This window comes from Falco rusticolus, chromosome 10, assembly GCF_015220075.1.
Source record: "Falco rusticolus isolate bFalRus1 chromosome 10, bFalRus1.pri, whole genome shotgun sequence".
Lineage (NCBI taxonomy): Eukaryota > Metazoa > Chordata > Aves > Falconiformes > Falconidae > Falco > Falco rusticolus.
Window position 1 is genome coordinate 9,408,129 of NC_051196.1, and position 24,826 is coordinate 9,432,954.

A 24,826-nucleotide genomic window follows, 5' to 3' on the forward strand; every position below is an offset into this window, starting at 1 on the left:
CAAATTGTAAGATGCACGTCTGGAATGAAGGGCAAATACTGATTTTTGTGCTGGTCAGGGAAATCTAGTTCAGTTGGTTTACCCCACTCTGGTTGGTAAGTCAGTTTCCCATTTCCTTTGTAAGACAATCCTCCACTTGCACTGCTGTATCTTTATCTATCTATCATCAGTCATTCTTGTTGAATGGCTAGAGAATCCAGAGAATTCAAAGCATACTTGCAGCCGAAGGAAGATGCTATGAAAAGCTATGAGCAGCACCCACATTTTAGTTAATACTTCACAAACTTCAAGACTACATAAGCATCAGTACTTACAGTCCTGCTTATTTCAGTAGTTCTGCTCACAGCGTAATACAGAAAATACCAGAGCTTTCAAAAAGTAATAAAAAAAGGCTCTTTTCAGGTGGACAGCTTGCAGCTTATTCACAGAAACACATCCTGTTACCAGCCTCAATGGGCATTTCAGATGGAGTTCACCAGCTGAACTTGGCAAGCCTTGATTACTTTTGTCAGCTTTGTTCTAGCTTAAAGAACATACAAGGAGCTGTGTACCATGCTGTATGTTGAGAAATAATGGCACTTTAATTACATTGGGTATTAACAAAATCCTTTTTGAACAGAAAGCTTTTAATTATTTCATTTGTCTCTTAATTTATCATAAGGAAACAACTAATTAGCTTACACTTCTCCTGGGCAGAAGTTCCTTTGTGTAAGACTTAAATACAGTCCATAGAGTCTAGTTTAACAACACTGCACCTTCACTGGGAGATTGTAATTGCAACATGGAATGGAAATGCAGACAGAAAACAAACCTAATATAGTTAAATACCATTTCTGAAGCTTTTAATAGTTAAATTACCAATGCATTCTACTGCTGCCCCCCAAACCAGATCTAACATAATCAATGTTACAAAACAGCAGCAGTATCCTGGAGTAGTAGGAACTTAATTGTCACCAAAGGGTTGGGTTATATGGAGCAATCACTGAACAGGTGGGCAATAGTAAAATGTTACTGAAATACTATTTAAATATGCTAATTACAGTTTTTTTAAATGGTGCCAAAAATCAAGTGCAGAGATGGCCACAGTGAGGCCCCCTCTTGACAAGACTATCGTTAAAATTTGAGAGAAGACATAACTAAAACAAAATAAATAAAAAAAAAGTCCCTTGAAGAGACTAAAAGTGAAAGCTGGGATGTCTATCCAGGTTAGAGATTTAAGGTCTGATGCTTGAGAGTTACCCTTTAAAGACAAAGGTCTGGATTTTTCTAGTGCAAATACAAATTACGTTAATAGTATGCTTTACTGATTAGTGTCCAAATGCTCTCTAAGATAGATGCTCAGCTGTATTACCAATGTCCTAAAATATACTGATCATGGCTGTTGAGGTGGAAGAAAAAGAAACTGAGTTGGCAGAAAAGATATTTGCAAATCCACATGGATGTTACAGAAAAATTAAATGCAGGAATAAAAAAAATCACCTTAATGGTAAGCCTCAGCCCCGGGGCTGGAGCACACAACTAGATTTGTAGACGCAAAACTCCAGAGGAGCAACTGTGACCAGTCAGACTCACACTAACTCTTAAATTCTTTCCAGAAGCTAAATCAGGGACTTGTTTTAGAAAGCACTGTAATTTCATTTTATTTATCTGAAGCAACACACATATCAGTACCTGACATGGTAAGCTTCCAATGTCTTAATTCTTACCTTAGGAAAATCTTACCTTCCTTTCAAAGACCAAATTTGACTATCTTTAGCTTTCAACCTTTGGAACCTGTTTTGTGTTCAGGATAACCTACATCCCTCTGTGGAAACACTGATACGCTTGGAGTCACCTTGCTACTTCCTCTTAGCCAAACTGAACAGAGTGATCTCCACAAGCATTATATTGCAGAGCAGGTTTTCTAGCCCCAGAACTTTTGTGGCTTCTTTATAGTTCTCTCTTCTGTGCCTAAATCAGTTATGAAGTGGGGACATTAGGCCTGGAACTCAGAGTCCTATCAGCATTCTCATCACTGTGAAATCACTTCTCAGCCTTTACTTGCAGGTGCTTTCTCTCTCACACACACACACACACACAAAGCATTAGCCTTTTAAAGCAAGGAACTGCAGAAGTACTTATTGTGAGGCTGCGTGTGTCATCAATGACCCAATACCCCCTCTTCAGAGTTGCTACTTCTAAACAAACAGCTTTCTGTTTCTTGTTCCTAAATAGGTTACTTTGCATTTGTCTCTACTAAAATAACTTTTTTTTTTTTTTTTTTTAGATAATCCTGTAACAGTAGTCTGTCTTAGAAACAAGTAATTTATTGTGAACTCAGAAAGTATAATAAAGCTTTATAACTTCCTGAGGTAGTTGACATTGGGATCAAATGTAAATACAGCTTCCTGGCTCTATGCAAAGAAAGCAAGAATAAATCTGGTTCTGTTCTGTTAGTAAACAGATTACCCTTTAGAGACAGAAACGGAGCTTTTGAACTTTCTGAAATATCTGCTGAGTAAGAATTACCTGAGTAAACTGCCAGTAAAGCTTCATTCTCTTGGCTTTGGCATAATTGCATTCAATGAGCCTGGGCCTGCTGTTCACATCCACCAGGCATCTGTTGTCATCATCGTCGATAGTGGGACTCAGAACACCCACATGGAGCTGCTGATTGCTTGTGTAATAAACATTCTGCAACAGGAAGCACAAACAAGATTTGTGGCCTCTAGACAGAAACAGCACTTCTACCACAAAGCTAGTGGCAAAGATAAACATGCTGAATAGCAGTAGGCTGACCCCATAGTGACTTTTAAATTACTTCTTTTCATGCAGGAAGCAACACAACATTATATAAGTTGTTCTAAATTAACAATTAATTGGTACCAACAAGTAAATGTTGGCGCACTACTTAATAGGAAATACACAAACAAAACTGTTGTATCGTCGTGTCCCTTTTTACTGCTGTTTCCTATGGTTATACACCGTGGGTCTTCAAAAAGTGAGATATACACTTTCTAGCAGCAAGTCGGATTAGTTTGAGTACTGCCATCAACTCTGATTAGGCTGTTTCATCTGAGGATAATACCTAACTGGAGAGGTGAGAAAAGAGAACAGCAACACAGCAGTTCAGCAGGAAGGATCTCAATCTTTTGTATGACAGATGGAAAGATAAATGAATGTTTTCTACAAACAAATGCTAAAAAACAAATTTGAGACAGGCTAATCAGAATCCAGTATATACAATAAAAAGTTATTAGCAGTTGGTGACAGACACATGGCAGGAGACAGAACAGAATGGCCATGTTTCGGGCTATCTGTTCTCATTTTATATGTCAATACACACAGACACAAGAGACTGGAAAAAGGGACCAGATACTAGCTGCTCTCAATTTCTAGCAAAGGAGCGCCCTCACAGGCCTCAGTGATTACACTTACGACCAAAGGCATGAGGCAGTTACATTACACAAATTGTTTCCACTCTGTTTGACTACAAAGACAGGTGTGAGGTTTCTCTAGAAGAAAAAAAAAAAAAGAGGGGGAAGGAAGGTGAGCTTGCCAGACAGTTGATAATGGTAACAGGTTACATATAAACCCAGGAAGTCTGTTTGCTAATCCCAAATAGAATTTATGTTGCTAAAATCAGACCTTTTTTCTTCAGAGGACTGTGAGAAAGATGAAATGGCAACATTGTGCTTTAGCAGCAGGCAGGCATAAAGCTTTGACAACTCCAGTGCTATCAGAGTTACAAGTGACAAGAGCTGGACAGAAGTTCCAAATTAACATCCCGGTCATTTATGGTATCCAGTCTATGTGTCTGTAACAAAACAGGAGCTGGAAATTATGCTGTGTATATTTGGGAATCCCTTCTGTTGCCAGAGGTTGATGGTACTATCTCCTGGCATCTGTTTATTGTTGATGTAGCTTGTTTTGTACATGCGTATTCTTATTTGTGAAAACTCTGGTAAAATATTAACTGTGAATAGGGGAGAAAGCAGAGAAACAAAGCAAACAGGACTGAGGGGAGACTTGGGTGTTTCATGTAAAAAAAAAAAAAAGGAAACAAAACCCAAATTAGAATGCTGAAATCAGTCAATGCAGGGATTAAATGCAGATGAAAACAAATGGTAGTCTTGCACCAAAACACCATGTCCTCTGTTTACCCTCCTGTAACGCCTTTAGGATAGACCCACATCAGATATAAACTGACATAGTTGCATAAAAGTTAATGAAGTTGCTGTTAACTGTTTAGACGAATCAAAGGTTTGATCCCCTTATCAAGTTTCATTCTTTTTACACCACAGAAATGCTATCAGAAATCTGAGCTGGCTGAGCCAAGGTGAGTCTAGGTTTTAAGAGTCTGAGCAGAGAACAGTTGAATACTTCAGTTGTGCATTACAGGCCGAGAGAGGGTAAATAAAAGGATCTAGCGGAGCACATTTCCAAAGTGCTTGGTTATTACTAATTAAGTAAACTGTAAGAACTGTGGAAAGACTAACAAGACCACACCCCAACAGACTCCTTCCACAAGTTAGTTAATTAATATTCCTGCAAACAAACCTGATGCTGCAGAAAAGCAATAAACATTTAGAATGCCCTTTCTAGACAGACCAACAGCAGCTATTTTAGGTACATTTAAGATCTATCCAGATGCTTTTTTTTTTTTGAGAGAGAGAGCGAGTGAGAGAGAGAGATGGAGGTAATGGTATAGCAAGGCGGTAAGATCAAGAAGATCTTTAACGGCGATTGTTAGGACACATTGACTTTACAGATGAACATTTTGTTGCAGCTTGTTTGCCTCTTACCTAAAATTACTACTAGAAAAATGAGAGGGAAATTGTCAGTTACTTGCATTTCTTACTAATAGGTGGTGATTTGTTAACTTCATTTTTTTCAGCACATTGTCACCACAGAAAACATAGTAGAGGACAGTCAAGACAGTCTGCATTTTTTCCCCTTTTTTTAAAAGATACACATCAGTCATTGAAAACAACTGAGCAGGCCTGGCTGCAACTCTGAGAAATATACACTATAGCTTAGGGTTGCTTGTGCAAAAAAAAGTGGTGTACCTACAAACCCTCAGGGCTGAGCTGTTTTTATTAGCTCAGTCTCCTCAGCCTTTCACAGCGTGGCCTGAAGGCGCCAGGTAATCGTTTCATCTCAGATAAAGCAAGCCCAATTCATAGTGCAACTCCACCAGCTTTTTTTGATGTCAAATCAGCAACGGTTCAGTCTGAGCATCTTTCTGGGCAGAAGCAGAATGATGGCTCTGGCTGGGGGAATTATTCACTTCTGTTTGTTGGCAAAACTGTACCGAAACGGAACAATCAAATGCAATTATCCCTAATAGATTTAATTAGCAGGTTGTTGCTTATCTTTAGACAGCTCACCCTACCTGCTAATAGCACTTCATTTTTCATTGTGGACCAGTTTAGAAAAAAAAGTGTGAAATCTGGGATTCTCACTTAGTACTGGGAAAGGCACCTTTCAGATTGTAAGTGGCAAGTAAAAATAAGCTCCAGCTGAGACAGGCTGTGGTACAGGGGCAGTTAGTCTGTCTAACTGGGCTCCTTTGGGATGTTGTTTTGCGTATCCGATAATACGAATATCATTAATTATTCTATATATTTTCATAAATATTTTAGCATCTTACCCAATAATACCCTATCTTATTTCGGAACTGAAAATATTGCACAACCTGGTAATTTGACTGCTATGTTTTTCTAATGGAGGCATCACATCAGAAGCACATAACCTCTACAAATTCTCCTTGAGCAGCATGCTGGCAAACAGCGAGGTAGTGGTTTGTGTTGCACTTGGCCAGGAAACTTTTCTTACAACGTATCAACAGCCCCTGGCTCCTTTGCCCCAGCCCAAGAATGGAACAGTCCCTGCACTGAGACAGCATAACAGCAGTGATGTCAGGATGAAGGGAGGCATCCATTTGGTAAAATAGAATTAACTATGGACACCACTGAATAATGCTCTTCTAGCCTGAGACCTAAAGCTATGAAACATGAAACCATGGTAATGCCTCCCTTTAAATAATTTTACATATTAAGAAAAAAACCCCACCCTGCTTTCCACTGTATTTCCCTGTTTCTATTTGATTATTTTCATTTTCCAATACACTTTTGGAGTTTCTTTTTTGGTTTTGGTTTGGGGTTTTCTTTGCGGTTTTGTTCTGTTTTTTTAGTGTAAAGATGGTTTGCAAATTACCTGACTGGAGTGGGCCGTGGGACATTAACCACCTGCGTTACATGAACTGAATTACCTTCTCAGAATGTACTTGTTAGGTATGCATATATATGACTTTTTATTGATCGTATTTTAAACTGACTTGCAGGTAAAATATGATCTTACAGACTAAAACCATACTCATGTTTTATCACCTTATGTGTAGCCTTATAAAAAAGTTTGAACTTGTGATTTAAATAAGTTGCTAAATAGATAAATGCCCACAGCATTACTTCAAGAGGATGCTTTTAACAAGCATCAACAAGTACGCTTGCTGTTCCACAGTCCACTTCAGCACAAAATGGACGACTGAGGCACTTCTGTTTAAAACACTTGAGAAGATACAGGGAAAACACATTTTACCATCACATTTGTTCCTACAATATTGCAACACCACCACCGACTAACACACCAGGACTGAAATTTTGCAGTAATTTAAGAAAGTGATATTTGAACAATCACTCCAGTACTGCCTTGGAACTCCAAATGACTGAATATTGAATATGTACTATCAAGTTGTCAGGGTAACTTTTTGCTCAGAACTTGGACCTTTAATTTCTGCTACAGCAGTGAACGTCACAGCAGTTCTTGTTCAAGGGACTGGAGACTCAATAGCCAAAAATTTGCTTAGTTCCACTGAAGGCAAGACACTTGCTGTATGCCGATTTACAGTATTCATTCAAAGTGCCTTTGCACTTTCATTAAAGACACAACCACATATTATCATCTCACCATCTCGTACATACTCCCTAAGGAGCTACTGAATTTTCACAGAAAGAGTCTTGCTTCGATATTGTTACAAGTATACTCGTATCGAAGTACACAAGTAAAAAAAAAAACCCAACCCAAAACAAAAACCCAAACAACAAAACTGAAAATCACCACCACCACCACCCCCCAAAAACTAACCCAAAACTCATCTCCCTTATGTTGTAAAAAAAAAAAAAGCCTCCTTACATTTCATTAGTCTGTTCTAGCCCCCAGCACTTCACCAACTGTAACAGTATTGATGTACAACTGCATCTCCTGGGCAACAAAGGGAGCACCTTTGTTCAGGAATCAGTTAGGCTGGACAAAAGGCATTTCTCAAAAAGTCAAACTGCAAGGGTTCAGCATTACTGTTGGTTATAAACTATAAAAATGTAGACAGGATTTATGATCTGAGAAGTGTCAGAGTCAACAAGGGGCCTGAGCCTTAGGCACTTCCACGTTTCCTTCAACCACACTCCCGCCAGGTGCTTTTCAAGGGTGGATGAGTGCGGTTCACACACTTGACAGGCTGGCTCTGGAGGCTGCCTGCCTTCCCTGCCCTTACCACAGGTCAAGCTGCACTCAGTATCCTCAAGAAACTTCCTCTGGAAGCCCGGGGCTTGCAGCAGATTAGAGTGATGCAGAAGAAATTGTTCAAAACAAAACCTGGTGTTATTAATCTAAAGATCTGCAGCAAGCAAATGACTGAATTAACAAAAGCTTCATACCTGGGTCTGAAGAAAAGCATATTGGTTCCCTGCAAAACTTGACACAGGCTTCTGCCACAAGGCTTTTGTTTCAGTCTCTCTTGTGTTCTTGAAGAACAGCCTCATAACTAATCACCTTCATGCTAATCTTCCTCTGGACTATAAAAGGTGGGCGGTTTTATAAACTGTTACCAGTTTCTTTAATACCTGCTGAGAAACTCGGCCTGCAAATAGCCTTGTGCCTGTAAAATGGCATCTTCCAACTAAAGGATCAATTACTCTGTAGCTTTCTTGAATTTATTTTCCTAGAAGTGTCCTGTCTGAGCACATGACTTCATTTCCTGTTTGCTCCGCCTAATCATCTCTGATTATTCACATTAAGACAAAAAGACAAGCAAACTGAGATTGGTATCACATTAATAAAACCAATAAAATGGTTCCCAAAATCTTTATAAAGTGAAAACCAGTGAGATTTAGTCAAGGAATACTTGTTATTTTTTTCTAAACAATTATTTTTTTTAAGAACAAAATTTATTTTTCCTAACAAGACAGCTAAAAGATGAAAACACAAATGAATGGTAGTTGAGAGCTGCATAGCCTAGGATTCTCAAGAAATCATGATGACAAGGGACTATTGGCGAAAATTTGGTGTCCTAAATGTTTTCCCTGCCTGCACTTTGGATGAAATAATTTGCTGTTCTATTTAGTATTCTAAGCATAACTTTCCCTGAAAATCTGCTTGAGTATCAGGAAAACACACAGTACAATATTGCGATGAAAACAAAAGTTGTGTACAGTACTGCTATTCAGACTGACTCCAGAATAAAGGAGAAACAGCTTCACCCTTTATTTGCCACTGGACCAGGCCATAGCCTTGCTCCTTCTCAGGGAATGCAGGGACTCTCCTTCCCTCTTAATGCAAGCTCACATGGCATGTCTGCATGGAAGAGAAAAAGAGGAGTTCAACCTGGAGCCACAGTCTCCCCTAAATCTCCATTGCTGCATGCAGAACAAAGGGTCCTTTTGCCCTTCTGTTCCACCTGTCTCCTCTGAGACAAATTCTGCTTTCAGCTATAATCTTGAAATGCCACTTGCACAGCCAGCCATCTAACTGCCAGAGTTCACCCTCTGCTAAGCTAGTGCTCACTGGGAAAAACACATGTACAGCACATGCGAGTGCCAGGGGCATAAAGTGAGTGTAGTGAAAAGCAGATCTGTGCAAGAATGCTCAAAATCGGAAAAAAAAAACCAACCCTGTTGTGATTTATGAAAGGTTAGAGCTGAGATCACGCATACTGAATCTGGCATATACCCGCAGCAGGTACTTCCTCCCTGGTGTTAGAGATCCCCTGACAGGATCTGGCTACCTTGCTTTCCAGGGGGGGAATCACGCCAAACACAATTCGCAAAATCTGCAGTTGAGTACTTCGGTTCCTTCCTGGTGGCTCAGCCCAGCCCAGCCGGAGCAGACCAGAAGCTTGGGATCACTGGTACAGATGAGCCAGTCAGGACCTGGCAGTCTGAAAGAACTTTCCAGAAAATTACCAACTCGATTGCCATGGCACGTTTCCTGCTGTAGGGCTAGAACAAGAATTTTGGTGGGATACTCACATCTTATGTGCTGTGCTGCAGTAGTGCAGTACAGAACACATCCTAAATCTGCCATGAGAGCAGTGAAGGGCCAGGTAATTCAGCCAGCATTTTTGTCCAGTGAAAATATTTCAAACACCTACACAAAACAAAATCTGCACAAAACCCTGTGATGATGTAAAGTACAAGGGAAGGTAAATGAGCTCTGCCTACTTGGACACAAATACACAGCTTTGTCCTCACAACAATCTGATGTAGAGTTTCTATCTATTCACGACAGGTTTGCCCCGAGAGAGGTCAAATTGTGATTCCCGTTAACACTGAAATTCCACTGACTTCAAGTACAATGAGATTTTTGGCTCCAAGTTTAATAATAAACTTTGAAAAGCCAGAGTTGATAAAGACTTCAGAGCTGAAGTGGATTGCCAGTTGCAGTAAATTATTCATAGGAGCTGATTTATCATGTAGCAAAAAGTTACAGTAAGATGTTCAACTTAACACAAGATGATTATCTGAAGGATAAATTGCCAACTCCCCACTGGAAGTTTAAAGCAATACACACCAATTTGCAGGCTGAAAGCCATTTGTAATCCTTATGGCAGTGTTCCCAGATGAAATCATGCTGGAGACTGGTACATGACTCTGCATTTATAATGAGCAAACTTAATGCTCACCACCAGCAGTACTCATTTGCTACCCTGCTTTTGGCATAGTAACTACAAGGGATAAACCTCATTCGCCATGACTTTACTCCATCTTTGAACCGTATTTTTCTTCAAATGAATCCATGAAGTCAGTTATTAGGTCCAAAGTCTCACAGCAGATTCATACTTGACTACAACTCTAACTAAAGAGCAGTCTGATGGATTCCTATAAATTCAGACTTAGCTAACTTTGCTGTTACTTGGCTATTTATATTATTCCTGACGTTTTATTCCAGCATTTGTTACATAAACACATCTGAACAAAAGAACTTTCCAAACCTGATAAGAAAAATCTCGACAGATTCCAAGTTCATTACGAATAACACAAACAAATACATCACCAAGATAAGTATCAAGTGTTTCCCCATTTACTATTCATGTAGGAAGTGACAGGAGAGAGAGGGTGTGCTGTCCTGCAGCCACCATGAACAGCACCACTGCATCCCGTGCTGCCCTACAAAATTTGCTGCTGAAGAAGTGCAAGCATAAGAGCATAGGCTGAGAATTACAGAATATTACCCCTAAGCCACAGGTCAACCCTTAGAAGATTGATGTTATTTTTCTGAGGTAGATTTTCAGCTGATGCAGAGTGATGATACAACTTTAAAACAATTATAACTGTATTTTATCTATGTTGAGGATCTATTCACTATGAAACCTGGCTTACAGATGAGCTGACAAACAGCTAGTATCAAGTGTAGCAACACCATAATTTAGACTTAAATTGTAAAGTGTGTAAGAAGGAAACCATTTGCTATTTCACTTCAGTGCTTAGATTTGTATCTACTGAATTAACTCACCAGCATGCCGATTATCTGACCTACTTGCTCCTCTTCATGCCCATACACTAATTAACTTCTGAACTCTAAACAACAACATTTGACAGCAATAAAGCCAAGGTGTTCAGGAACTTTAAATAATACAGTGTGGTGCTATAAATACAGGCTTAGAGACACAAAAATGTTAACATATTATTTTAATAGAAAACAGGAACCCCACGTCAGACTTCTTTTTAATTTAAATTCATGAACCTACATTGCAGCGGAATACCAAATTCTGCTGTTGCCTATTTTGGTATTCTGCTTCAGTTTTGCTTAAAAGCGGCAAACAAAAATCTGCTTACTTGAGCTCCACTTTTTAAGTTGAACAGAACTGTCAATCCTTGGTTTTATATATGCATTCAGCATTTACTTCCATGTTTTTCCTGATGAAGGTAACTACAGAATTAACAAGACCTGGATAAGTTAAAATTTTACTTGATTCACTTCCTAAAGCCTCTCTTGGTTTTGCTTTTATGTCTGCACAAGATCTCTACAACTCTTCCATGGGAAAGAAAGAAAAGGCAGTGTGTATATATAGATATCTATATATCTGTCTCAGAACAATTCTGGCATAGACAGCTATGTCCTTTTTTTAAAAAGCATGCTGTCTTATGGCTCCTGTGACTTTGTCCTATCTGAATTTTCCTTTTCCCTCTCCCACCAATCCCTCTTTACCCTTCACAGTTTTCTTTGTGGTCTCCTACAGAATCCCATGTCTATCTTACCCCGTTTTCTCTCCTTCAACACTTGCTCACCTGCAGACTTACCCATCGTCCCCATATGCTGATGCACTGGTCCATCCTTTACACCAGAGCTGACTCCTCCCGGCCAAATCAGAATCTGAGCTAGCTCACTGCCAACTGTGTATAAGCATTTGGTAGCTCAGCATCAACAAGTATAGAAGCAGATTTTTTACCTTCTCACAGTAGACCCAAGTGCTTTAGAGTGCTGTGGGCACAGACACATCACACACGTGTGTTAACACACAGCTTCATCTTGAACCTCTTCCAAAATCGTCAGATCTTTTTATACAGCCCTTTCTTCCTGCAAAACATCTCTAAAATACAGCTCTTCCACTCAGAGCTGAACCTTGCTGGCTTCCTCACTGATGTCAGAATTCATGCTCTTTTCAAACCCATTCTGAATGCTTCTGAAAACTTGGTTTTCAGATTGCCTTTCAGGAAGGCAGTATCCTTCCACTTCTGTTTTCCATGCTGCATAAACTGCTTGTCCTCATTTTCAAAACCTTTCTTAACCCTTCCTCTCATTGCTTATCAGCTTAGCAAGTATCAATAGGTTATCTTCCAGCTCCTAATTAGGTCAGGATTGGTCACATCTTTCAAGCAAATATTCCTGGAAGTTAGAAGTAATGCTGGCATCTTCCAAGGAACTTACCTTCCTCTGCACATTCCATGGATAGCACTTTTGCTCAGATGTCTCAGAAAAAAAAAAAAAGACAAAAAAAAAGACTTGCTGATGTACCAAAAGCATTACTCAAGAATGCAGTGAGTTCTGTGTCAGTACCTCATAGCATTCCCTTCTCCGCTCTGCCACGACCTCCTGTTCCTAATATTCTATCTGCAGACTTTAGCTCTTCAAATCAAGGGTGTACTTTTTATTATGAGGTTGTAGAGCACTTAATGTAATAGATTTCTGGGTCATTATTGGGATGCCTAGAACTCTAATCATAACAATAAAAAAATCTGGTGCCAGGGATGAGACAAGTAGCTTACCACTTCTCAGGAAAAATGTATTTTTTCTGGCAGTATAACCTTCTGAATATTTGTTAAAATAAATTGTGCTATTTCTACTATTACCTTTTCTAAATTGAATTTGATAAAACGTGTCTGCAAGTGGTAAGTCAGGTCAAACAAATTACAAGCAAGTGCCACACCTTCTTTATTAAGATACTCTAGTAATATCTTAATCTTGAGAGTTTGGGGGTGTTATTATTTTTTTTTTATCCAGTCCTATCATGTTTAATCCTGTGTGGTAGTGAGCCAGTGACTCTGGATACAGAGGCCCTTTAACTCCTCTTGCGTTCCAGAAGAGCTGTGAACTTGTGTGATTTTCTGAGGGGAACAAAGGTAGGTAGTTACATGCACAACTTTGAGAAGAATTCCCAGCTCCCTACAGATACATTACTTCACTCCTACACCTACTGGCTCTCCTGGCTTCACTGAAAGCAATCACAACATCCGTTTCTGATTTCAGGTGAGCCAGATCTCACCCATTCTTCTTAGGATCATGCATGCATTTGATACAAGGTTTCCAGAGGCACTCCATTGACACCAACATATGCAAATACAAGAAAACTGTCTAAAAATTAATTATTTTGTTGCTGAAGACAATAAAATACAGACATTAAAACATCTGCATGGAAGTGAGGCATTACGTACAGAAAATGATAACAAAAAGATAGGCGGCACATGTGAACCACGTTGCTGGTCAGTGAAAATCTGATTATCTTTTGTTCGTTTAGGTTACCAGCAGGGACATACTTATTTTTCCCCACAAAACAAAATGAATCACCCATAAGAGTTCATTAGTCAAACTTAAGTTTGTAAAGTGACCTCCTTGCCAGCACCTTTGAGAGAAGAACAAATTGAAATGCAAAACAAACTGCTCTTTTAAAAGTCTTTGTAGTATTTTAGCCTGTTTCTGCAACATACAAAGGAGTAAATCCCACAGCAAGAAAAATGGGGCTTGATTCATTCACAGCAAACCTAGAGTAAGTCTGACGTATGTCCACTGAAACCGAACAAACTGTCAGGATCCAAGTTTCTCCCCCTATTCCTTTGCATGTGATGAAGTTTATAGATGATGTATAACATGCAACATCAATACACTGACCTAAATGAAAACTCTACAAAGGCTGCAGTCACAATGTAAGTGGGACGTCTTGTTGAGACTGAGGTGAAGCTGGAACCTGAAGATCCTGCAGGACTCACAGAACGTAGAACAGTGAAAGGTACTTCATACTGAGATTTTTAAAATCACCCCAGATTTTATGGGAAGTTGGGCTTCCCTGTCATTCCATTTAATCTGTGTTGGCAAAGCAGCTGGTACTGATCTATGAAGAACCCATCTGGAGATTTATATTACAATGGACTGAATACACTGAAAATAATGTGCAAATGAAAGTTGAAATAATAGCCTAGGACATCCCACAGTCTGTCACCGCTCTCTGACAAAAAGGAAGCCCTGAAGGCTTCACCTAGTCTTATTAGCAGCGTTTCCTTCAGCAGCAGATTTAACCTCCACTTGACCTCCTAACCTCTCAGTGCTTGGTGTTAAATAATTACACTCTAAACATCTTATTATGGGCGTTATTAAACTCGTGAATTAGTTAGGAATGCAATATGTTGACCCATGAGATGAGCAGCACCAACTATCCGGAGTACTATCAATGCACAGTGACTAATTAGGAAAACCTCTGCAGTGCAGCAGAGGACCTCAAACACCAAAACGAGCAGAAGATTTTTATTTTGTTTAAATGCAAAAGTGTGAGAGAAACTCGGCACAGATGCACAGCACTCACACAGACAATTTTCTTCAGTTTTTAGTCTCTCCTATGGCTTCAGGAATTGTCGTACAGCTGAGATTGTGACATACTGCCATCTGGGAACTCCACCTTAAGGGCTCATTACTTGCAGGTACAGCATGCATTTCCATACACGGAACATTTAGTGCTGCAGTTTCAGTGTAGGCGGTTCTCTTCCCAAGCTCTGCCACTTGAGCTGCTCAGTGGAAACTTCTGTAGTCTTTTCCCAGGTTAGAATTAGTCATTTTTCAGAGGGAAACCCTGGCACTATTTTAAAGTTTGCAGAGGTTTTGCCTCAGGTTTTCATGTCTTATACAGTCTGTAATTACAGAACAGGCAAATACTATATATGCCCTACTTTCATGCTCAGTAGCATTATTTTTAATAAACTATTCTATAGCAAATGAAACCTCTGCCAGGTTTAGTAGCCATACATTTAGGATTTAAAAGCACCAGTGGCACTTTGTCATAACATGAATAAAATTTCAGACATCTGATGTCTATGCTGTGATCTCTTTTTCTTTAAATGACTTAATGTGACTCAACAGCCAACTTCACAACAGTGCATTAATGGAGGATGAGTTAGTTTGAACACTGATGCAGACAGGACTGATAACCACCAAAGAACAGAAGGAGGACCTGTACCGTTTTTTGTTGGTCATTTTTGCCATCAACATTAAAGTTTTTATCTTTTCTATGAAAGGTCAAAGCATCATTTAAATTTCTCTTTAAGTTTGTGCTAATTGCTTTGACAGATGAGAGCCTGTGGGGTGATTATTCAGTGGATAGGGTTGGAGATGCAGACTGGTGCAGCTTTCAGTCCCATGGAGAACAAGGAAAGTTTCTTTCAGTGTTCCTATCCTGGCACATTCAATAGTATTTAGCCTCTTAAACCAAGTTAAACGCATTAAGCTGGATACAAGAATTTCTGGCATTTTAAATGGACAACATCAAAATCAAAGCAAATCCGTAATAACACTAGCCTACAAAAAGTAAAAACGTTATTCCTTAGCTGTAGAGGATGTATTTCAAGCAATAAGGTCTATCACTTCAACTGATTTGTTTCAATCTTTATTGTTGGTTTCTCTGTAGAGACTGACAGAAGCTTATGAAATTACATCCAACCCAACTGTATCCTAAAAGAAAATTTCTTTCCTGAAACATTTTTAAGCTTTCCAAGGCAAGTGGAGAAATGTATGTACCTTAATAGAAATGGCATTTTTCCTGCCCACCAAATGTCTTGAAGTAGTGGTTCCACTGTTTGCAGGGTGACCACAAATGACACTCAGACAAAATCAGCATCTAGAATTTAAATGAAGAGTCTGTATACTATAACCTCATGTAAAACCTGTACCTCGGTCCTGCCTGTGTTCATGAATAAATTGCAAAGTTCACAAAGCTCTGCAAATAAAATGTGTCTCAGGCTGGAATACTGTGCTCATGTCCCAGAGACTCCTCCTTTCTTCTGCTCTTCTGGTCCCCAAGAAAAGGGCAAAGAAAAGCATCACTGGATACATGTTCATCACTGAAAGTACTTTTAGTGCTAATGACATTTTTTAAAGGAAGAATGGAAATGAGGAAGGACATTAGAAATAACCACACACCAAGATTTCTTACCATGAGTACTTAAGTCTTTCTAGACTAGGAACAAATAAATGAATAAAGCTGTTGAAAAAGCAGAACATTGCTTTCATGTCAAGCAGGACATTAATACCAATCCAAGTGTCCTGGCTGTGTGGGAAGCCTTACTGTGCTTGGCCAAGTGAGCTTCATTTTTCCTATGACTCAGAACACTGCTAGCTTCATAATTTGCCCCTTGCACAAATCAGGCTGTAAGCTTTGGCAAGAAATGAAACAGTAAATTGCTTAATTGTGCAAATAGCATGATACCCACCCCCATTTTCATTAATTAGGACTTGATTTCTGGGGCCTTCAATCATGCTGTGAAGGCTCGCATATAAACTTAGGCTTTAAATGTATCCACAGGCCAAGCAGAAAAGGCTCAGCTTTTCTGAGTAACAGATTATCAGGTGGAAAGGCAGCAAAGTAAAATCAACAGCTCTAAAAAACCAGGTTGTTTAAATGACCTTCAAGTCCAACAGTGAATAGCTTAAATAGCTATGCTAAGCTTCAGGCTGCTGAGGTATGGCTAGGCTGTGAGGCTAAGCTGCCTCCATCACAAAAGGCAGATTATGTCACAGATTTTCCCCTGCGTTTTCTGCCTGTCTTAGCAGCCTTTATTTTATTATCTGAAGTAGATTATCCTATAACAGTATCTGCAGGACACAGACCTAAAGTAAAGAAAAAGCCCTCTGTCTCGCTGTTTAGAATTAATACAAAAACCAGGCACATCAGTCACTCATAATTAGAAGTCACTGAATAATTGCAATATAAATAGTACAGTTCTTTCAGGGCTCTTAAGTAATCAATTCTACAAGATCCAACAACCAAACACCTTGAAGTAGTGGCTCCCCTGTTCACAGGGTGACCAGAAATGACACTCAGAGTGTCACTACAACAACACTACAATTGTTAGCAGCTTCCAAATTTGCATATGAATAAAAACACCAAGAAGGATTATTACAATTGTCTATGGTCCAACAAACTGTTTAGTCATTTGTACTATTTCGCAGAGCTGATTCTTCCCAAAGTGCCAATCTGTGTCCCTGCAGGGGCCCTTTGGGACCAGATCCCCATGAGAAGTGCAGGGGTAGCAGGGATGTGCACCAGGGAAACAGCGGTTTGGGGATTACCGCGCCCTCCCTGCTCCTTCGCAGGGGCAATGGCCCATGGCCATGACAGAGGAACTGCCAAGGCGAGACACACCACTGCAGTCCTGACCCACGCCCCCACGCCAGACTGCCGGGAAGGAGGGCAGTGACCCTCCCCATTCCTAGACACTGGGCTCCAAGGCTCAGGTAGAAGTTTACGAAAGAGAGAATGCAAGACTCACAAACCGTCCTTACCCACAGCCGGGCTGTTGTGCCCACAGAGCTAGTGTAATCCAGTGACCAGCAGCCATATCGTCAGATCCCCCGAGTACCCCAATGGAGGAGGCAACTGCAGATCGCAGAGTCTACACTCCTTTGCTGTGGCTTTTGGAAACCTTGCCATCCTGTCATAGGCACGTGCTGGCCTCACGCTGATTCAGGGCTCTTGGATTTCTCAGCAAAAGGGAGATTTCTCCTACACTGAACCTCTGCTTACCTTAAGATTGCTGCATGGGAATATCCATTTCACTGAGTGGGTTGTTCTGTATTGTACACGTTATGTTGGTCTGCACCCTGCATTAAGTGTAGCAAAACCACAAAAGAGCAGAGCCAAGTTTAACTCAAAGCCACATTAATTGTATTTAACTTTTCCCCCAGACTAAAACAGACTGGAGTAAAATGTCTGTTTTTCCGTCAACAAACTGCTGGTCCAGACCCTGCCTTGGTATGCATCTGGAGGACAGAACTAGAACCAACTACAAGTTATTTCCTTTGGCCAGCATGCACCTTTCAAAGACACTGCTGTTGTCCTCATAAGCAGAATCACAGGGGAGCAATTTGTCAGAGAATCTCCAGTGCAGCTCACTCCGTGACTCGCATTTGTCAGATTCACAGTAGGAAAGAAACTTGGAGAGTCAAAAATGACACTACAAACTTCTGGGAAATTCCAGGTGACATCTCATGGTCTGCTTCAAGCCCACAGAGACCTCTCCTTTTGAGCCAAACCACATTGGCCCTAAAAGCAGGTACCAGAAAATTTTGTTCCTGCAACGTTCAAAGAACAATTTAGGAGGTGAATGGGAACCTGAGGCAACAGGCTACACCCTCACCTGAGATGCTGGATCAGACTAATGTACCTGATCCCAATATAATGTTGAGCACAATCTGACCTGTTACGATCTCACTGTAGAGATTTATTGTAATTTTGTGCTTGTACTCACTAAAGGGAAGAAAAATATTTTGAAGAGCGGGCAGAAAAAAAATCTGAGTCCATCTGTTACTACATCAAAGGGAAGTGAAACTGACCCAGCTTTCCAGCTTTCAATTTACAAACCTGAAGAAAAAGTTCTTCCATTTCGTAAAATTAGAGCTTCATGTATGCAGACCTTAGTCCTAAGCAGCCTTTTAATTTACATTAATGTAGGTTTTTCACTTAGCTGTTGTACCTTTGAGTAGCAGAGGTCAAATTCTGACTTCTCTCCCTAAGCACCTCTTCATGAGCACTCCTGAATCTCCTGCACGAAGCCTGTTTTTGCAAGGGAACCCTCTTAACTAATCAGCATTTCTCAGATGACTTGCATCCATTTGCACTTGTGATACAAAACATTTCCTGTTCACAGGAGCACTGCTCTTTATTTACAGTATTTTTATGCTCTGTTCCTCAACAATCAACTTAATACTCACAAACTCAAACATCCTCAGATTTCATTATCTCAAAATAGTACATGAAGTGATCTGCGCTCTCTTAATGAAACTGTTACTGACCCTACATTCTCTACTGCACATGGGGCACCAGATTTGCTCGTCTGGTTGCACAAAGCATCTCTGAATTGTCAGAAGCTGCTCTGCCCTTAAAGCCGGATCCACATTTCATGGGTGTTAGCCAGACAGCGTTTCATTAGGCAGTGACTGAAATCCTTGGGCCAGGCTTAGTGCAATCAGAGCTTTAGTCATTGTCCTGTTAGCCTGCTCTGTACTGAAGGTGAAACAGTTTGATGGGTTACTCCATTTGGTTAAAGTTACCTTAAATCCTTAATGCTTGGCTTGCTCACTTTCAAGAGGTAACAACAGGTGTCAGAAATACTGCAGTTTCCTTTGTATCTGTCTCAGTTCTTGGGGAACGTTTGGCCTTTGTGGAAGTGATGGTTACATGAGGCCATGAAACTTTTATCCTGACAGGAACTTTTCTGCAGCCCTGGCCAAGCACAATCCTTGGCTTGGAGTTAGCAAATTCAGGAAGAGACAGAATAATTTCAATGCCACTTATATTTGCTCATATAAGAGACTCTTCACTTACCCAAGATGAGCTGGGTTTCATCTGCTTTGTACAGACAGAACAGGAAAAGAAAGTATCATGAGCTATCTTCCCTGGCAACTTGCGAGGGCTGACCCTGCTTGAGCAGGGGGGTTGGACTAGATGATCTCCAGAGGTGCCTTCCCACCTCAAGTGTTCCATGACTCTGGGAAATAGTTTCCCATAAGCACAGGACTGCAAACAGTTGGAGAGCAACAAAGTTGGAGGGACAGGAAGAATTCTAAGAGGTAATACTTATCTGATTAACCAAAAAAGTTAGTTAGCATTGATTTTCAGAAGTTTGGAGAGTGCTAAGGCAGTCAAAGAGAAATAAACATCAAACCTGCCACAGTTCCTGTAGGTGGTGTTTTTTTTTCCTCTTAGTGACCATAACTACAGAGTTATCATCTCAGGTAGTATTGCTTAGATGAGAGTATTCCTTCATATTATTTATGTGCAGTTATAAATGCAGTAGTCTACAATGGGAAGATTTTGAAAACAACCTACAATAGGGTATTAAAAACATATTTGGAAGCCAGAAATGGGCATTCTGCAGCAAACAGTTAATCCATAATTATTCAGCATGGTTCCTGTTGAAAGTGTGGAATTAGGTACTTCAGAGTATTAACCACGTACGTCACTCATTTGGCAGAATAACATTTAGCTCGCTTGACAGTTCACATTAAAATTTGCCTGGAGTGCTCAAGAAGGTCCCGATCATCATTATGCACATACTTACAGTTACTCGTTACTCACCATATTGAATTAAAAAATGCAATCTGGGAAAAAAGCAATCTGATTGCTCCAGAAATTCTTAAAATTGCCAAATTCTCACTTACTAATGAGAAAGAGGTTAAACTTGATGATATGTTTAAATCAATCCAGTAGGTGAAAGGACTTAGTGTATTGACTACCTTGGGCACAAATAAATAAAAACACAGTTACTCAGTCACTGTCATAATTCTGTCCAGCAACACAAAGTAATGACATGATGTTTACATTATGCTGACATCACACAACATTTTGAAGGCAAGTGGTACACACACTGTATGCCCATATCGTGAAAACACTGTGCAGGCACATTATAACAAATTTTTTTTATCACATTGTGCTACGCTAATGCAATGGTATTTGATAATTTCTGTTTGAACAGTGGGAGACTTCCTCATTTGAACACACTTGAGGACAAAAGAAAAATTTAAGGATTTGGTTCTGTGTTAATATAAAATAGATCTGACTAAAACCTAAACCTGACCTGAATTCAGAGCTCTGATTTACCATCACTGGCATGATCTCCTTCTTACCGAGTTTTGTCCCTGCCCTTTGGTGACAGACCTCCAAACTAAATGCAAAGCAGCATGAGCTGTAACGGTTCCAGGTTTAATGTGGTAACCTATCTTTTTCTCCAGTTTTTTATTTAAACTTCATGTTATTTTAACAAAACTTAGGAGTTCATAAGCTGTGCTATTATTTTTTCCTTCCCAAAGTGATGCCATTAGTAAGTCAATGCAGTTTTGAGACTAATTTCAGAGTTTGAAAGCACTAAAAATGCATGCTGAAATGTAAAATGCATGCTGAATAAATCACTACAACTTTAACATAGCAAGAGCAACAAAGCTCCAAGGTTCGCAATCAGTGCAGTTCCCTGCTAAACAAATACAAAGTTAATATTGTAGTAACATCTAAATGACTTAAATGCATTCATCGGCTTTTTCACTTGATTGCTCTAGGCCTTTATGGACAGCCAGCTGAGAAGATAGGCCTGGCGTAACAGAGCTATCCCTGCATAATGAGTTTAATCACACTTTAAGAGAAAAGGAAAAAAAAAAAAAAAGAATGAGGGCAAATGATTCACGAAATTTAGCAAGTATTTTTTAAAGCTATAAGGTTCTTTACCTTACAAAAACATGTAAAAAAATCACCGATTTCATTAAAAGCATACACCCCTATTCCTATAGTGTAACCATCAGTGTTTTTTCTGTACATTCTAAAGTGAATTAATATTCAAAGAAGTACCAGCTGTGATTGCCACTTAGTTGACAGGTTCGTAGATTTAAGAGCCAAAGAGGACCATTAGGTTTTTTACTTTGATCTTCCATATGCTACAGGCTATATACTTGCACCTGCTTACCTCTTAAGTCCAGTAACTTGTCTCACATTAAATCACAGTTTCCAGAATTTTATCAGCTTTGATGACTTCAACAGTTACTATCGCTGCTTCTTATGATGGCTAGTCATCTCCTCTGATAAGAATATGCACCGTTTTCCTAATTTGTATCCAACTGGCTTTAATTTCTAGCCACTGGTTCTTGAAACAATGTTAAATTAAAAGTCTCTAGTATCCCATATTTTCTGTTGGGGAAAAAACCTCTAGTCTATAAATACAACCAGGTTTAGATTGAACTCAGGTCTTGCTAAGAGCTAGTTTGATTGCTGATTTCAAATAAATCATCTGATAAACAGATCTTTTCTTGGCTTACAAATCAATGCACTTTTTTTTTCAGTTACTCATAAATATTCAATCAGGATCTTATGTAAGCAAATGATTTCTCATTTTCTCTCTGCTTTCTGATTGGACAAATGATGGTTAATGAACAGGAGAAAAAAAAAATCCCTGGTTCACAGAAACACACTGTGGATAGAATAATTCCGTAAATATTTCTGCAAATAACCCTACTCTGCAAGTCGTGAACAATACTAGAGAGAAACTAAGCTGAAACTGAATTGCTGATCAGAATTTGAATGAAAGTAATACAGCTCATGTAATTACAGAGGGAGTTAAATATGCTTTCATGGGGACTAAATTTGGTCCATGAATTCTAAATGAGCCAGAGGATGACTTCAATTAATGGAATGGCATAATAAAATTATCAATAAAACTGAATAAAGTGACTCTTCCATCTACTGTATTAACTACCTTCTCTAACAGTTACTCACATACTGTCAAGAATTTGAGAAACAAAAATCCAACCTTAAGAACTTTACCTCTGATGAAGTAACAAATGAGATAAACGTTCTTTTGAACGATGTTGTACTGAATTGACAACCATCCAACAATTACAACAACATATATCTCCAAGCGCTATACGTGTGTTCTGAATAACTGCTGGATTTACGCTGAATTTCTATTGCAAGCGACGATCAGTTTTAAAAACTGCCCGCTGATATGCCAATTTGCAATGAGACATCTTTTAAATACAGATAACTCTAGTAATTGCTACCTAATATGCAACTCTGATCTATTTGAAATTAATGCACTTACAAAATGTGAAATGCTCAAATAATATTAGATTATGAGACACTGCAGGTACCCAGTACAGCTGCTTTATTTCTCCAAACACGTTTATTAAAAACGTTTTCAACTTAGCAAAGGAAAGAAAGCCCTGTCCTTCCTTTTTGATTGTACTATACATTTTTGATAAAGTCAGCTGAAGTATGGAAATTTTTATATCTATTCCACCTAGCAGAGAAAGATTGTTAGTAGAATACAATGGGAAGTTAATTTCAAGTTAAAAAAATATTTCAGCTTGACACTAAAGTAGCCTATGGAATATCAGGGTACTGTATGTGGCCTCAGGACAGCCACTTCATACATTTTTTTTAAAAGAAAAAAAATACACGGACACTTGTGAAGGCCCAGTGAAGCGATTAACATATACGATGGAGCACACTTTGCACCAGTCACATCAGGCCAAGCCCAGAGCCAGCTCTCCAGGGCTGGGCTGTTGGCAGCAACGCTCTAGTACAAGCAAGACCTAAGACAAGTGGTTCTGCCCAGACACCAGACGCACGCCTCTGCATGGAGTAAAGCCGGCCGCAGGCTGCACACTACCTACGGCCCGTTAACCGGCTCCCAAGGCTGGGCGCTCTGCTGAGCCTCGCTGGGTGCGAGCACCACGCAGTGCAGTGCAGGAAGAGATCGCAAGGTGTTTACGGCCTTGGTAGCAACATGTCTGATGGCCTCAAGCCAGTGATTACCACTTCACTGATGCTGAGCTACAAGCCAGACTCCTTTCCAAAGATACGTGGCCCCTCTGCAGCAGTCCTCTACTACTTTCAGTGGCTCTAGTACCCACAGCGAGTAAACACTATTTAACATAATGCTGATTAAAGTGTTTCCAGTCAGACTCTAGAGACAGCAGATATATGTCCTTCTCCTCCTACATCAGTAACAAGCATACCAACGGTGGACAAGATAACCAGGAAAGATAACAATGATGCTAAAGTAGGATTTAATCATATAAAAAGGCAACAGAATTCAAGATGAAGAGGGTAATCCAAGGGCTGAGAGGCAAGCACAAAAATGAAAGCAATGCAGAAAACATGCATGGTAATGATAACATGACGCACAAAACATGAAGTGGAAATACTTCATAAATTATTGAAAAAAAAACTTCTGAGAAGAACTTTCTGTAATGTACAGCAATAACTAACCATTTTTTCTTTAAAAAAACCCAACACCATAACTCCCCAAAAGTCCCAAAACACAAAAGCAAACAAAGCCAAACTGAAAAAGCCCCAGATCTGTGAGTTGTACAACAGAGAAGAACAGAGGAGTTAATTTACTAACCCTGTTGTTTCTGTGCACCAGCATTCTTTGTGGTCGCCAGCATATTCTCTGTGCACTCCACAAGTTTGCATACTACTATTTTTTGCTGACATGATGCTTTATTCTTTTCTGCAGTAATGCGATGAAAACTAAGTTTGTAACCTGCCTAGACCTGACATCAGAATTTTTGCCAGTTGGAAGTTTCTATTATCTCAATGGAAATCCTGCTTTACTAGGCAAAAGCTTTACAACTGAATGTCTTTGACAGCATTTTCTGAGTACCCTTCTGACATTACTTCTGATCAGCATTAGTAATCTTTCCTCCCATTAAAGGTCAATTTATGCTTCTCTATCTTTTCCTCATATCTTGTAATCTACGTAAAATTGCACCAGTACCTTTGCTGTAAAATATTAAATAGCACAGGTACCTTAAAAGAACTCTTACCCATTCTCTGAGATGAGCATTTCCCTTTTATTTACAAGAATGGCTGAACAGATACAGTGCATTACAGACAACTGCTTTTATTCCTGTCATGTTTTGTGGTTAGGGGTTTTACTTGCTTTTTCAAACACGTCATTTGCAGCCCTAGCCAAGTTACCTTTGATTCTTCTTCTCCATCTATCTGCACAAAACAAGCAGTTATTTCTCAGTCAGAAACATGCTTATAAATTAGCTGATATTAATTAAAAAAGACCTTTTGGCTCTTAAGTTTTCAAGTAATTCAGGTTGTTAATGTTCTTTCTTCTGGTCCTGAATATTCATAACACTCTTAAAAGAATTGAGCTACTTTTTGAATTCTTGCTTTTTAACTTCAGCTCACGTCCTGGAACCTGAACGTCGAGATTACTACTTCAGCCAAATCACTTGTTTCAGCTTATATTAGTATTTTCCTTTTTCTTTATTCATGCTCACCTTCAGCAGTGATCCTGTACACTAGGCA

General features: G+C 39.5%; 1 protein-coding gene and 1 long non-coding RNA gene across 7 annotated transcripts in view; one reads left to right on the forward strand and one right to left on the reverse strand.

Annotated features, from left to right (window-relative positions):
- The window catches only part of GALNT18 (polypeptide N-acetylgalactosaminyltransferase 18), a 263,582-nt gene that overhangs the window by 17,612 nt on the left and 221,144 nt on the right, over positions 1 to 24,826 (reverse strand). For 4 of the 6 annotated variants that reach the window (XM_037401732.1, XM_037401733.1, XM_037401730.1 and 1 more), the window contains one exon: positions 2,509 to 2,673. The exons of 1 other annotated variant lie outside the window; for it this stretch is intronic. In XM_037401732.1, the coding sequence (XP_037257629.1) occupies positions 2,509 to 2,673 (165 nt within the window). Of the gene's footprint in view, positions 1 to 2,508; positions 2,674 to 14,660; positions 14,727 to 24,826 lie in introns of those variants that run through there. One more of the 6 variants, XM_037401736.1, reaches the window with a different exon arrangement.
- LOC119154336 overlaps positions 1 to 24,826 on the forward strand; it is a 56,732-nt gene that overhangs the window by 6,600 nt on the left and 25,306 nt on the right. The gene's annotated exons all lie outside the window — the stretch shown is intronic.